This window comes from Oryzias latipes, chromosome 3 (assembly GCF_002234675.1).
Source record: "Oryzias latipes chromosome 3, ASM223467v1".
Classification (NCBI taxonomy): domain Eukaryota; kingdom Metazoa; phylum Chordata; class Actinopteri; order Beloniformes; family Adrianichthyidae; genus Oryzias; species Oryzias latipes.
In genome coordinates this window covers 17,471,093-17,485,760 of record NC_019861.2, presented here as the reverse complement: position 1 = coordinate 17,485,760, position 14,668 = coordinate 17,471,093, and the positions used below count along the sequence as shown (strand labels likewise).

General features: G+C 40.9%; 1 protein-coding gene across 12 annotated transcripts in view; it reads left to right on the top strand.

The window, feature by feature from the left end:
• The first annotated feature begins 4,399 nt into the window (after positions 1-4,399).
• Positions 4,400-14,668, top strand: part of cbfa2t3 (CBFA2/RUNX1 translocation partner 3) — a 40,657-nt gene continuing 30,388 nt past the window's right edge. For 3 of the 12 annotated variants that reach the window (XM_011490053.3, XM_020713285.2, XM_011490079.3), the window contains exon 1: positions 4,402-5,737. In XM_011490053.3, coding sequence (XP_011488355.1) covers positions 5,533-5,737 — 205 coding nt within the window. In that variant the 5' untranslated portion in view covers positions 4,402-5,532. Of the gene's footprint in view, positions 5,738-12,184; positions 13,511-14,668 lie in introns of those variants that run through there. The other 9 variants (XM_020713296.2, XM_011490065.3, XM_023953417.1 and 6 more) reach the window with 6 other exon arrangements.

The following is a 14,668-nucleotide window of genomic DNA, read 5'->3' as shown; positions in this document are numbered from 1 at the left end:
TTGCATGTTCACAATACCTGCAAAAACAGAGGTTGTGTCCTTTGCTTTATTTACTGTGTATATTAGATGCTGTAATGTGCTCGTATTGATTAGAGTTTCACTTCATGAAATTGGTGATGTCATATTCGCTGTTTAAAAGGGAAAAACAAGTAATGAGCAAGTTGTCCGAATTGCTTTTAAAATCCAGGGCACTACATAGTGTCAGGAACTCGTGGTGGAGGACCCAAAATGCAGGAGACCAGGATTGGTGACAGGAAATAAAACATTTTATTAGCAAACTGAAACATGACAAAACTATGAGGGGAAACAAAACTGTGACAAAACAGAGCAGATGACCTGACAAGGAAGAACAGAAACCAAGACACTTAAATAGGCTGAGGGCAATTAACTGAACTGAAGACAGCTGTGGATCATGAAGCTGAAGGTGGAGTGACTGACAAAGAAAACTAAAAACATGACCAAGAACAAAACCACAGAATCCTTACACACAGTCCCGCACTAAACAGTTTTTTAGTGGTTTGGGATTAGGGAAGAAATTCGGACATAGTCAGACTGATACCTCTAAAGAGAACATTACTGTGACTACACTAACTTCCAAACGTGATGACACACATAAAGAAGCACAATCAGACACTACTACAACATTAACTGTGCTAGCGTATTCACTATAACATGCGATGTACCTCTCAAAATGGCTTTGCAGGCCCAGATCTAGCCAGCCCCACATTGGGGTGCAGGTAGAATATCGGGGGGGGGGGGGGGGGGGGTATTCCCCCGATGTCCAACCCCTAATATTGGGATGAGCACATGCAGGACATGGCTTTGGGCCATGCTGAGGCTGCATTTGTTGCTTTTTACGTCTGAGATTCTATGTGTCCATCTGTCTGTCTGTTCATCCTCACGTTTTTTTTGTCTTTTATTTCAGTTTTAGATTTTTCTGTTTGTTTTATGTTTAGTTCTTTTCATTTGTGGATTTTTGTCACATTTTGGGGGGAAGTCATGCCATCCTTGCCCATGTCTATATTGGGCCTTTTTGCTTTAGCACAACTAGAAATAATCAATATATAAGGCAGACTGGATTATAATGCGCAATGGGCCCTATTGTGCGGAAAATACGGTATGTAAATAAGCTTGATCATGAATATAATAAAAAGTAAAACCCTGGACTTCAACACAAATTCAGTTTTTTCTGTGAAGATCTGCTCTCTGCTTCCCTTCCTTTTTCACCTCATATGTTCTCACAGCACTTCATATCCTGCAACGAGCATCTGTTTTCATTTTGCTGACTATTACACTTTTGCTGCCATTTCCCAAAAGTAGATTTTATTTAATCAGCTGCACAGGGAATTCATCTGCTATTTAAATTGTTATTTGGACTTTCAATTCGCTCTTTTTCACGCTGATAATGTGCTAACTTTATCACAAAACCCTGTGCATGAAGCATTATAAAAGTGGGAAATTCCAGTGGTTCAACAGATTAAAATAGACACTAAAAACACCTAAATTGCACATTTCGCACACACTCTGGGTTTATAGAAAAATCACTTCTCTGTCTCTTGTCCCCCACACCTAAAAACTGAAAAAGCCACAGAAGGTTGTCTCACTTCCTCTCTGCTGATGACCATCTGTGTGCTGGTTTCAGCCAGACTCTTGGCACATCTGTGTACTCATATCCCTTCTCACTTCTCTCAACAGCACTGTACTTGCACCATCAGAAATGTCTCTTTGTATTTTTTTTTAACTAGGTTGTGCATGATCAGTGCTGAGAGACTTGCTGTTACACCATGGCCATTTTGTGCTTTTGTGTTGAGTGTCTATGTCTATGGAGTAACAAGACACCCTTTGTGGATTTCTTAGTACAGAAACCAAAAAAACACTGCAAGGATAAAGACAAATTTATCGGACAAACAGAAAATTGCATTTCTTTAGTTGCAATTTCAAGTTCAAGTTTCATCAAAAAATGAATTAAGCTAACTTCTTTTGTGCAATTACAGCATAATTTCTGTGTGAGTCAGGGATTTTTCTCCCAAGAACCCGGTAACGTTTGTCCGCAGGTTCTGTGTACAAGCCTGGTCAAGAAACCCAAGTTAAGTCGCTATTCTGGTATGAATTATGGTTTTAAATGAGGGGATTAAGTTGTAATTTTAAAAGAAATGAAAAAAAACAGCAATTAAGTCAAATTAAGCATCCATACATCCATCCGTCTACAATTCCTGCTTAGTCCAGAGCAGGGTTACTTGTGTATTTTCCAGCGATTTCAGGGTGAAGGTGGGGTACACCCTACACCAGGGGTGTCAAACTCATTTTCACTGAGGGTGACATCAGCATAGTGGTTGTCCTCAAAGGGCCAGACATAACTTATACATGTAACTAAATGTAATGAAAAAAATAAATGCAACTACTCCTTAACGTTAAATAACTCATTATTTATTTATTATAACTTTTTAAAGTGACAATTCCAGTTGCATAGAAAACATATGTTTGCTTGTTACTTTAGCTTAAATCCTTTTACATTTCTTTCTGTCAGGTTATGTTATATGGACAGTGTTTAAGTCCTAATGTATAGTTGCCCAATCGGATATTTCAAGTCTGATTCCCCCTAGATATGAATAAATACACACCATTTTTTATTTTTTGTTTCAAGAAATTCAAAACTTTTATGCTCTCGCGGGCCACATAAAAAGACATGGAGGGCCACATTTGGCCCCCGGGCCTTGAGTTTGACACATGTGCCCTAGACAGTTCGCCATCGCGGGGCCACACAGAAACATACAAATACAACCACAACTCTGGAGTGATTTAGAGTCACCAGTGAACCGATTGACACAGATTTTTGGATCATGGGAGGAAGCCAGAGTGCTTGGAGAAAACTCATGCATGCATAGAGAAAACATGCAAACTCCACACAGGAAGGTCCCAGTCTGGATGCAAACCAGGGCTATTTGCTGAGAAGTGAGAGTACTCATAACCGTGCCACAATGCAGTCACTGTTAGCATCTTGTTGATTTAAACATGTGACAAAAAGGTTATGCATTCTCTTTTTTAAACCACCTGCTAACTTTTTCTAAAAGCCACAAGATGCAATTGCATTTTGGAGGATTTTGAGGCTTTGGTCTCTAAACAGGTGATAAGTATTTGGTGGGTTGGGGTCAGAGAAATATGTACAAGAAGCAAGTCAGTGATGTCAGAATTTTAAAGAGATCTCCAAATTCTTTTTTTTTTTTTTTGTCTGGTAAACTGCAGTATCCAGCAACCATCTTCTATGACACTTCAATTTGTATGTATCGTTATATCTTTTTAATGTCTTATACTTCTCTTTGTCAATATTTCCAGTAGAACTGTTACAAAAGTATGTATGGTATGTTCAAACCTTGAGTAGGGAATACATAGGTTGCATGAATCACCCAACAACAGTAAAACCACCTGCCGAACACTGTGTTGCTGTTCCTTAATCATTTTTCTTTGGACCCATAGCTCTGCAGGAGTCCTGTAAATACTGATAGCAGGTCTTTAGGTCGTCTACAGACATGTGCAGTTGTTCTAGTTGATTGGGAATTGGGATATCAAGTGTTTGACGCTTAGAACAGAGTGCAAGCCGCTTTACTGTGTTGATCAAGGGGATTGCTGTTGCCATGAAGCATACACTTGGTTACAGTTTCGGACAGAGCATGGACGAAACAAGCATATGAACTTTAGGTGTTTTAATATAATCCATTTAAACATGTAGTTTGAAGTACTGTATTATGTGGAGTACAAGTCAGTGCCGGGATGCGGCTTTTGCATGATTTATCAAAATTAAATAACAACAACTACTAGACGGCACTGTAGGTCTGTGTGTGACAGTTTTTGTTACTAACAGCAACGCAGAAGAAGAGGCGCCGCTCAGTCTAATACCGGGGTTCGGCGAAATTGTTCCAAAATAACAGAGGATGAAATATTCAACGAATTTAGTAATTTGAAGTATTATAAAGAGTTTAGTTGACTTTTTAGCATGTTCTTTATTCTATGGTTATCTGAATGATTGTTCATATGTTGAGCTTATACACCAGATTCCCTCATAATTCATTAAGCTAAATAAGCATCAATTTGTTACTGTGGTGAAGTGTGCATATATTTAGTCTATTACTCTTATCTTTTCTTTTATTATGATTTTCCTTTTTTTAAGATGAAATGACAGTTCTTGGTCTTACATTTTGTTGAATAAATTTCACCAAAATTGCAACTCATTTATGATTTTTTCTTTTTTACTGTGCATTATTTTGCTGCTGCGACTTAAACTCTGTAGCAACTTTTAGTCCGAAAACTACAGTAGTTTTAATAACATAAATAATTTGTCAGTGATCTTACATTTCAACTAGTTAGAATTTAAAAACAAATTTGCTAACATGTCTACATAAAATGGCCAAAAAAATAAAGAAGTTAATCTTTTTTTTCAATTTAGGGGATGGGACTTGAAGAACAAAAACCGATAGCCCTAATATAAAATTTTAAGACCACAACTGACGGTTGATGCTGTGACTTCTTTGGAAAACATCTTGTTTGTGCACTCCGATGTACCAGCAAACTGTTTAGGGTGTACCCCACCTTTGCCTTACTGTGTTGGTGGGTGGGCTCCAGCATCCCCCTGTCCCTACTCAGGAATATGTGATAACTTTGTTTAAGCATTTCTCCAGTCAAAATTCCTCTGAGCTTACCAGTCCATATGTCCCCAAATAGGATGCTTTGATTAGGGACAACAGGATGTTCCTTTGTAACTACCAGGCAAGGTGCACAGAAGAAAAGAGATGTAAGTCAAACGGAGCACGCAGAGGGGAAGGAGTGGTTGCTGGTCGACACAGCTGGTTCCTGACAGAGGAAGCCCACATGGAGGCCCAGGTCCTACTCACTGCTGTCATCTGCTGCTATCAACTGAGACAGAATTGCTCCCTGGTCTCCCCAGAGGCTGAAGCCCTGCAGCACCAGAGAAAAAAAAACCTACACACATAAACTGTAACATCCAAGCACCAAATACACACTTCTCTTTTGAGCCGCAGAGGCAGGCAGGGCAGGAGGAGGGTTCAGCTGCGAGCACAACCCCTCAGACACGGCCACAAGACAAGCTGACCTGCTGCTGACACTCACTCATACGTGCTGCTGACTGTCTCGGTCATACTTTAGAAAAGAGAGAGGACGGAAACATCAACCAAACAAGTGTGGAAAAAAGAAAAATCCAGGATTTCCAAGGAATAACACAGCTGAGACCTGCAACAACCTGGAAATAGGAATTTTTCTGTCTCTCCTCATTTTTTGAGACACAACATCAACTTATTCCTTCTGGCAGGTCAATAGCTCAAATAACCATCTCCTGGAGCATCAGAAACTATTTATAGTATAACATTATGGAAAAAAATCAGGTGGACACTCTTGAAATTTGTTGAAAGAGAACAAGCAGAGAGAAAACGTCCCACAAATTTGGGCCAAAGGTGAGACTTAAGTAAGTTTTGTGTTCACATCAATTGACTACTTGTTCAAAAGTCTCCAGAAAGGCCAGACATGTCTGCTGAGGTCCATTTGGAACACCACAAAAGGGCTGACCTGACAGCCGGGTCATCCTATGCCCCATTGCTTGCTGCGCGTGTTCCCACGGTCACGCTGATCAGCCACCGGGAGCTAAGGGAGAAACCAGCTCCTCACAGAGTCCAGCCAAGGAGCCTGGATCTTCAGCTGACAGCCAGCAGCCACTACAGATGCAGTGAAGGTAGGAGTGCGTCATTTTATGTAGTCTTTTGGCAGCGTTAACTGTGATGAGTGATGGAGGGTCTTGCAGATGTCAGGTCTGTTCATTAAGTAGAGGTGATTGACACATAATCAGTTTGTGTTGACTCAGTACCGCATGCTATGAGGGCATCATGGGGCTTCTTTAATCTCGAATGTGGAGCAGGTATTTGATGATTGAAGAGAGAAGATTCAAGGTCAGAATTATTTCAGAAAGCTCCATCCTTTCCTGCAGCGAATGAATTTGTGCAACACAACAATTGCTCCATTCTAACGTTATCATAAAATGTGGCATCCCTTGTTGTCACCTTTTCACGTGGCGGCTGTCAGGTAAAAATTAAGATGTCACTAATGGAAGGAGGGGGCAGGGTCTTCCTCTAGGGTTCCCTATGGAGCTGCAGTGCCGGGGTTTAGCTTCAGTGCCTTCACTTGCAGGTCAATAAGGGTGACTGACACGGTACAACCCAGAAGTGAGCTTTCTGCAGCCAGATGAGGGGTATTTCAGAGGCACCCAGGGCCAAGAGGATGAAATAGTACTGATTCAAAAGAGGACTCAAAGCACAAAAGTAAAAATGGAAACCCAACTGAAAGGCTTCATTCAGGGAGATGCATTGACAATCAGGCTTTAAAGGACTCATTTTATAGACTGTTAATATGTAGGAACCATAAGCCAGTCCAAGGACTAATACCCAGCGTAGTGAATTACCTGCAGCACATACCGTCTCTTGGCAGTAATGAGCTTTGTGAACGTTGCTGTGATAAGGCCTCTATAATTAGGCTTAGTCATAAGCGTCCCCCCTGTAATTCTGTGATAAAAACCCAGCAGAATTCAGCTGCTGGTTCTCTGAGTCATCACACTCGTGCATTCACCAAATCAAAATGTAATTTTTGTAACTGTAAACAAAGCCTTTTGTCTCAAGAAACTGACCTACCATCAAAACACTAACATACATATATGTAGGGGGGTACAGTCCAGCAGTATGTTAATGCTGCATGTGTTTGTGCGTGCAACCATGAGTGTATGTGTGTGAGGTGTTGTGAGCCGCAACATAGGCTTCCTGTGAGGGAGCAGATGTCGCAGAGCTCAGGCACAGCTGCGACGGGCGATAACCGCAGTGGCAAGAATATGTCGGCACGCTGGCTCTTCTCCTTGGGTCTTATCAGCCACATGCAGCACGCCGACTCACACACATGCACACACACACACACAATCACACAGACACTCCACAATAAGGAACTGCCACCCAGCACCAGCACACTCTCACAGCAGGCCCAGATAGAGCCACTAAAGCAGCGGGAGAGATGGAGAGAGGAAGAAAAGCAGCACGAACTAAATCAAGGGACTTTGACGGAAAAGGTGCAGAGGATCCCTAACAAAGCCTTGGCTCACGTCTGCTATATCATAGACTTTATAATTTTGTGCCAATCCTAATCCTCAACAGAAATGAATGGGATATTCTTTACGCTTTTATCTGGCATAAAGGGGCATACCACCATAAATAACACCTATAGAGGCAGACTTTTGCCAGTTTCTCAAACTTGATGGTATAATTAGGGTCTCCAAAGACGTACATTGTCATTTAAATTTCAGACAAAAACAAGAACAATTCACTATCTTTAAATTGCAGAAAATCAATTTGATGCTGACAAAAAAACAGCACATGATTCTTTCTAGTTTGATTTGACCAGAAACCCAAATGTTCCTGACAACTGACATAATGATCTGGCGGGTCGATGACACACATGAATTGGAAGAACCCTAAAGGAATAAAAATCCTCCGACATGACCCTCCACAAATACTCCCACACTGAAAAAACGGAATCTTAAGAAAGTAAAATTTTTTCAAGAAAAACTGTCTTATTGTTTTTTTTGTTTCAGATTAAAAATATTCTTATTGAGAACATTATTCAATTGGAAAAGAATCTTTGTTTATTAAAATCTTTCTCAGAAATTTATTTAAATCATAAGACAGTTTTTCTTAACCCACTGGCAGATTTCCTTTCACATTTAAAGAATGTGTTTCAAACTTTAAGAATTTTGGACTTAGTTGTATTGTGTCGGCTTTTGCAGTGCAGGTTAACAATAAGCTGCTTAAATGAGGCGTGTGGCATCTTCAAGGATCAATTTCATGGCAAAATTCACGTCGACTTTAGTTCTGTCTCTTTTTTTTGTTAATTTCTTATGGGTTTATTTGGCTGTTGTGCCTCATCACTCTCCTTAGAGGCAAATTTTGAAAACCAAAGTGTGAAAAGTTTCAAATCACATTAGAAAGTCATTCTTTCTCACAGCTTTCCTGCTCAATGACAACATCATGCAAACACCAGAGCAGATAAATGTGAAGCATTGCAAGAGAAGATGAAGTGCAAATCAATAAGCGCCGAGAAAACTTTAGGCTGCCTCTTTTTGGAGTGACAAGATGGTGAAGAGGTGCGTTTGTGTGAGACAGAGAGAGCAGTTATCCTCTTTATTTCCTCAGCCCCAGCTTTGTGGTTTCTATGAGGAACAGATGTTCACAACTCGATACAGAGTCTCATCCCCCTCAACTCCCTATCAGTGCCAGCTCCCCCAACTGCCTGCATGGCACACTTACACACTCTTGTCTCATGTGAATGCGCCTTCCACTCTCACCTGCATTCTGTGAACGTCTCCCTCTGCGGCTCGGCCAGCATATCCTGTTCTTGAGTCAACACTTGATTTAATCAGGTGTGACTTCCTCCTTGGTCAGTTTGCATTGCTGCATCTCAAATGTGCTCAAAGCTGTTAGCCACATGGACTTTTATTGTTTTCCATCTGTACACCTTAATGTTTGTAAATGACATTCTTCTGCAAGCGCAGTTTAGCTGGATTCATATCCCAGACTAAAGGATTTGGGTAAATCTTTTGCTGTTTAACCTTATTACCAATATTTTCTACTCTCTGCTTTGGGATTTTTGTCCTAGCAGTCCATGAATAAAAGATGCTTCAAGAGGTAATTGTTTCTTTTGGCTCAGAAATGAAAAGACCCTTTAGTGTCTCATATATTCAAGACAGTTATGTCCTTTTTTAAATACAGGATGAAAAAACTGTAGCCTGCAATGCTAAACAACTAAATGACCTCTTTCTTCTTGTGACAATAGTTGAGGAATCTCCAAGGACATTACTGTATCGGGAAGCATGCATTTTGAATTCCAATCATGTCTCAGAAAGCTGCCACTTTACTGCTCGATTTCAGACAAAATGTCACAGGGTCCATGGCTGCAATTTGTAAAAGCAGCATTTGAGCGCGTGTGCTTGAGTGGGTGGGTCAATGATCCGTTACACCGTGCCATAGTGCTGAGAAACTCTCCTTCTGCCCCCGCTGTGGTAATAATAAAGCAGTTTAGAAACATACTTGGGTTAAAGATGCTGATGACAAAAGGTGAGACATAAACATCCTTTTAATATGCACACACACACACACACACACACAAAAAGTGATCTAAAATTCCTGAACTCATATTTAGAGGCATGTGACTCAGAAGCAAACATTATTTTTTCATGTGACACAAAGAGGTATTTTCTTTTTCTTTGTTAACTTTCATTGGTGTGAGAGAAGCTTCTGGACTAAACAATGGTGATAGTAATAGCAGCTTCGTAGGAGTGTGATGTGTTTAGAAAGGGATAGTGGAGGAGAAAAAAGCGCGCGAATACAATTGGTCTAGCGTTCGTTTCAGCCAGCTGAAGGCCTTATCTCCTTTCAACACACTAGCCTGTGACTGCCACTATAGGAAGGGATTTACAATGTGTGAGCAGAGGAAATGTTGCAAACTTCTCTCTTTCCCTCATGCTTTTAGTCTACATATTCAGCACGGCAGCACAATGGATGAACTCTGTTTTTGTGTCTCAGCGAGTGCTCCAGCTTGCAGAAGATTCGCTCAACATAATAAGAATCCAGAGCGGTGGATGGGGTGTCTGGTGACGCAGAGATAGAGTAAAAAAGGAAGGTGAGACAAAGGTGTCTTTGTCATTACTGCCTTCAAAGATGTTTCCAATCGCAGCGTTGTGGCGCAGAGAGTTCATGAAGGTGACGGTGAGCGTTGGCGTACCTTCTTTGTGCAGTTTATCAGGTCTACCCCATGAAGCGTCGTAACTAACCTGGTGACCGTTCAACAAAAGGCCAAATTAAGTGGAGTGAGAGGCTGTCGTACAGGCAGGCTGACAGGTTGACTGACACTGTTCCCGTGGAGAATAACATCTTGTCAATCTTGGTGCTGTCACCTTGACAGGGATCCTTTCTTTGGATGCAACCCTCATCAGCAGCCTTCTGTCAGTCAAGGCCACACATACACACCTCTCTAAGTATTCTGCACAATGAAAAAACAAGCTATACACAGGCAGGCTGAGGAGACACATTCAAAAGCACAAAAACAGGTTATTGCATGTGGATAAAATAGGGATTTTCTGCATAAAGTGGGAAAAAAGACAGGATTTGGGGGGTCTCCTACAGTCTTGGGTGTCCTAATATAGTGTACTGGCTTAAGTCTGGTAATGAGTATTGCATAATCTTAGTTCAGAGTCAAAGTCATTCATCCGAAATGTTGCATGTTGAAAAAGTGCACTTTTGCAAGTGAACTCCTTACTTTGACTCTTCAGCTTTACACCCCCTTCGGCAATGCCAATTGAAGCTACCACTTCCGATGAAAAGTCAATGGAAACGTGTGTAAATGTGCATTTTGGACTTCTGTGTTCAAAACTCTCACATTTACGCGCAGCTATGTACATTTTTATGACTATTTTCGGGTAAATTTCTAAAAAACAGCCATTCAATGTTCTTTGCAAGATGACATCCCTTTTAATTAATGGAAGTGCCAACAGTTTGAGAACTGATTATTGAGGAGAAATTAGTCAATGCAATTTGTACTCGGCCGGAAATATGTAACACCAAGTCTTTCATTTTTTATTTTAGAATAGAGCTGTGAAAGAAAAAGCCTGGAGCAAGATTTGCCACATTTGAACCACTTGAAGATTTTGCAACAACTTTCAGCTAACAAAGAAAATGTGTGGGCTAAAAGTGCGTTTAAATGTGCACGTCACATGGCCGGTGTGAACGTACAGTAGCTTAACAAATCCATCTAGTACCTTTACATAAGTGTATTATCTTTGTGTGAGATGTTTTGGTCTAACCAATGTCATTCTTAGGATGTCACTTTATACATTGGCTGGTACAGAAACGCACTTACTGCTTTAGTGTGAAAGCTGTGTTTGTTTTTAAGTAAGGATATATCAGAGAGACCAGAGTGTGGTTTCTGTCTGTGTGTACTTTACAAGCAGGTTCTGTTGAATTTGTAGACACAGGTGAGGTCAGTTTTGTCTTCTTTTCCTGCTTAGAGTTTGTGTGTGTGTGTGTGTGTGTGTGTGCCTGTGTGCATGCACGCACACAGAAAGAGGGTAGATGGGTGGGGTGGAGGGGCAAGCAGACTGAAGAGGACAGGTGGAGAATTCTCACTATATAGAGGGCAGATGGACTTTATCTGTCCTTTCTTCTGTCTATTCTTGTGTCAACCTGGGGGGTGTCGATACCAAAAAACTTCTCTTTTTAGCTTGGAAAATGCATTTACCTTTTCTTTATTATAAAAAAATAACCAAATGATATACTTTTAAAATAGTTTTCTCATTTTCGTGATTTTTCTCAATCAAAATCCAAACTTCTCTTCAATTTTGGACTGTTGATTGGGAAAGCACTTCAATATATCGTTATTTTCCCTGCAATAGTCACAGATTTTTGGTTAGGTTATAAATACACACGTTGTCTTACAAATCCAATTCGAAATTTGTTTCATAAATTGCCATTAAAATCTGCTTTCCCTGGATGGCAAAATATTATAGACACCTATAAAAAATTAAACAGTAGAAATTATCACACAAAAACTATAACAAAAATTATGAGTGATTTCAGTGTTTAAATAAAAATAAAAAACATATGCGTGGTATTAACAAGTAGACAGTATTTGCTCTGATGGTAGCACTATTTACTACACAAGTCCTGTCTTCCATCTGTCCACCCTAACATCAGTCCAAGGCTGTTTATGGCACCTGAACACTGAGCAAACTGTAAATTTTCACAGGCTTCGTAATAATTCCTGGCGGACGTTCACAAGCCGACTGACACATTCTTTTGCATTATGCAGCTCCCAGAAAGCTGTTGTGAAAGTGTTAAACAACGCTAATAAAGTCTGCAGCTTGCTGTTGCCCTTGTTGCGGCCGTGTGGTGCTGATGTGAGGAAACAGCGGCTCTCACGGGCCAGATGTGGTACTGCAACACAGCGGAGTCCCGGGATTAAAAATGATGCAGCAGTCACCACCTTTAAAATTGCCGAACACTAGTCAGACTTAATGCAAGCATATTTATTCATTCATTTATTTATTCATTTATTTATTTATAGATTTTGCACTATATTAAAACATCCAAAAAGATTTAACTGACATTCGAAATTGCACTTTGAGTGTGCATCAAATTTATCCTAAAGTTAAATTTGTAAAATAAATAAATAAGGTTAGATCTGTGTCACTTTAGCAAGGATTTCTATGCAATAGCAGCACGCTCTCATGGTACTCGAGAGAGACAGAGAAAGAGACATAGAGAGACACAGACAGAGAGAGGGAGGTAGTGTGGAGTCGGGAGCTCCAGATGGTGTTTAAACGCAGACAGAAGGCTACAGCGAGGACACGGAGAGAGGAGGAGGAGGAGAGCGCCACGGTTACTGCGCACAGTGGCTCGCCTGCTCCGCTCATCACTGAAGACAAAAACAAGTCCCCCAATTGCCCCACTTAAAAACATTTCTATTGTGAACTGACGTTAAAAGAAGCCATTCTAAAACGTACAAGTATTTTTTTACGTTTTTCCTGAGGACGTGAATGTTTCTCAACACGAGCGTCTAAGCGCCGCTTGACGGAGGAGCGGCGCGTCGGAGGCGGACAAGCGGCGAGCGCCTCGCGCGCGGATGTGCTTTTCGCAGGAAAACGCAGCGAGGAGGAAAAACTAAAAACAGAGGCGAGGTCTGCTCTCCTATTTGGATATGACAACTTTCTCCTGACGCCACGGACTTTGGCTTGACTGTGACAGCGGTTCTGAAGGTGTCCCAGGTGAAACACCCTGGGACGCGCACGCTGGAACACCCCCTGGACGCAGAAGATCCGCATCCCAACTTGGGGAAGGACTTCCAGATATAAATCAGAGGCTGATCAATTGTTTTATTTCCTTAAAAGGAGAACACAAAGGACGTCATTTGCTGCAGGTCAAACTGCTGTCTATTGTTTCTTCTGTCTGGAGGGGGAAGAATTGTTCCGTACAGCGGATTTAAATGACTGGGACAAGTTCTGAATGTGACACAGAGACAGCAGAAGACACTGATTAGACAAAAAATAATAATATTCAAAACAAAATCAACCAAAGACACCAGTTTGATTAAGGAATAAGATTTGGCTTTGTTTATTTTATTTTTTTAAATTTTCTCTTTTTTACCCCTCTAACTGAGAAGCAAGATACCTCACACCCTAATTTATTAAACCTGGACCCCATCTGAACCCCCAAAGGAAGCTAAACATTTCCATATGTGTAAAGACTGTCGTTTTTTTCCCCTCACAGCATTTCAGAGCTAGAGAGAAAAAGGGTTCTGAAGGCTTTAATTTTCACCCCCCATGGATGCGGATTGAGACTATTTAAAAACCTCCTTAGAAACTATTTGGTGTGGATTACCACCTTTGCCATTACCTCAGCTCGACCTCGACCTTGACAAAGTAAGTAAAAACCTGCAGAGATGCTGGAACAAGCAACTTCCCTGAATGGCGGCAGGTTTGATTTAGTGGCTGAGAGTTGGTTAAAGCTGCTGTTTTCTAAAAAACTGTAAAAAAAGAAAAGTCTTCTGTTTAAAAGGAAACTTTTGAAGTATATTGCACAAAGAGACTTGCTAGAGTAAATATTAAGAATGCTTTTAAATTTAGGAAGATGAAAACAACTTGGTTTTTCTGTTTCTTAGGGGCCAACTCAGATAGATATGTGTTTTTTTTATTGTACATGTTTTAGTGAGCTAAAAGAGGAAGACAGAGGTGAGGTCATGAGTTGTTTGTCCTGCCTGACTGTGCTGCACATCAAAGACAAAGTGAGGATAGCAAATCTCTGGTGATTTTACCGTCCATCTATGCCACATGAAAGTGACTGGTGTGAAGAGATAAATGCCTTCCATTTACCCTGACCTGAACTGCCTCAAAAAACTGGCTCGTCACCTTTTTGTGTGACAAAGCTTCATCATTGTCTATTTTTTTATATTTATTTTTGCGAAATAAACTCAAAAAAAGTGACGATCATGCTTTTCTGGTGAGTGCAGGGCGTGTGCTTTACTGTGGGAGACTAGAATGTTATCCACAGAAAAATAATCAATTGGAAAGCTCAAATAGAACCAGTGATTTATTACACCTTCAAGAGGAAATAACTAGAGGTTTTCACTCCCTCCCACTTGAACAGCCTCAGCGATGAACTCTTCGAGTGCAACAGTAAAACACTCCAGCCATTTTCTCTGCAGGACACAGCCCTGCATAATTGGCCCTGGTAAATATCATCTGAATAATTGAACAGCTGATAATAGTCTTGAAGAATGGATGGGAGGTTGCAGAGGTGAAACCGCAGTGCAGACACCCTGCCTCACCGCACATTATATTCCTTCAACACCACCAAGGCGAGCATCTCGTCTTCCCTCCTTGCAGCCAATCAGCGGATCCTTCCGGCTGCTGAAGCAGATGTACCCACTTCATCACTAAGTAGCGCTCTTAAAAGGCAGGCCATTCATTATGACCCCGGTGTGCAGTGTTTGTTCGTTTCCATCTACCACAGGTGCACCCTTTTGGATGTCTTCTGCTTCATGTGCAGAAACATGATGAAATGTGCTCCTCACAACTGTT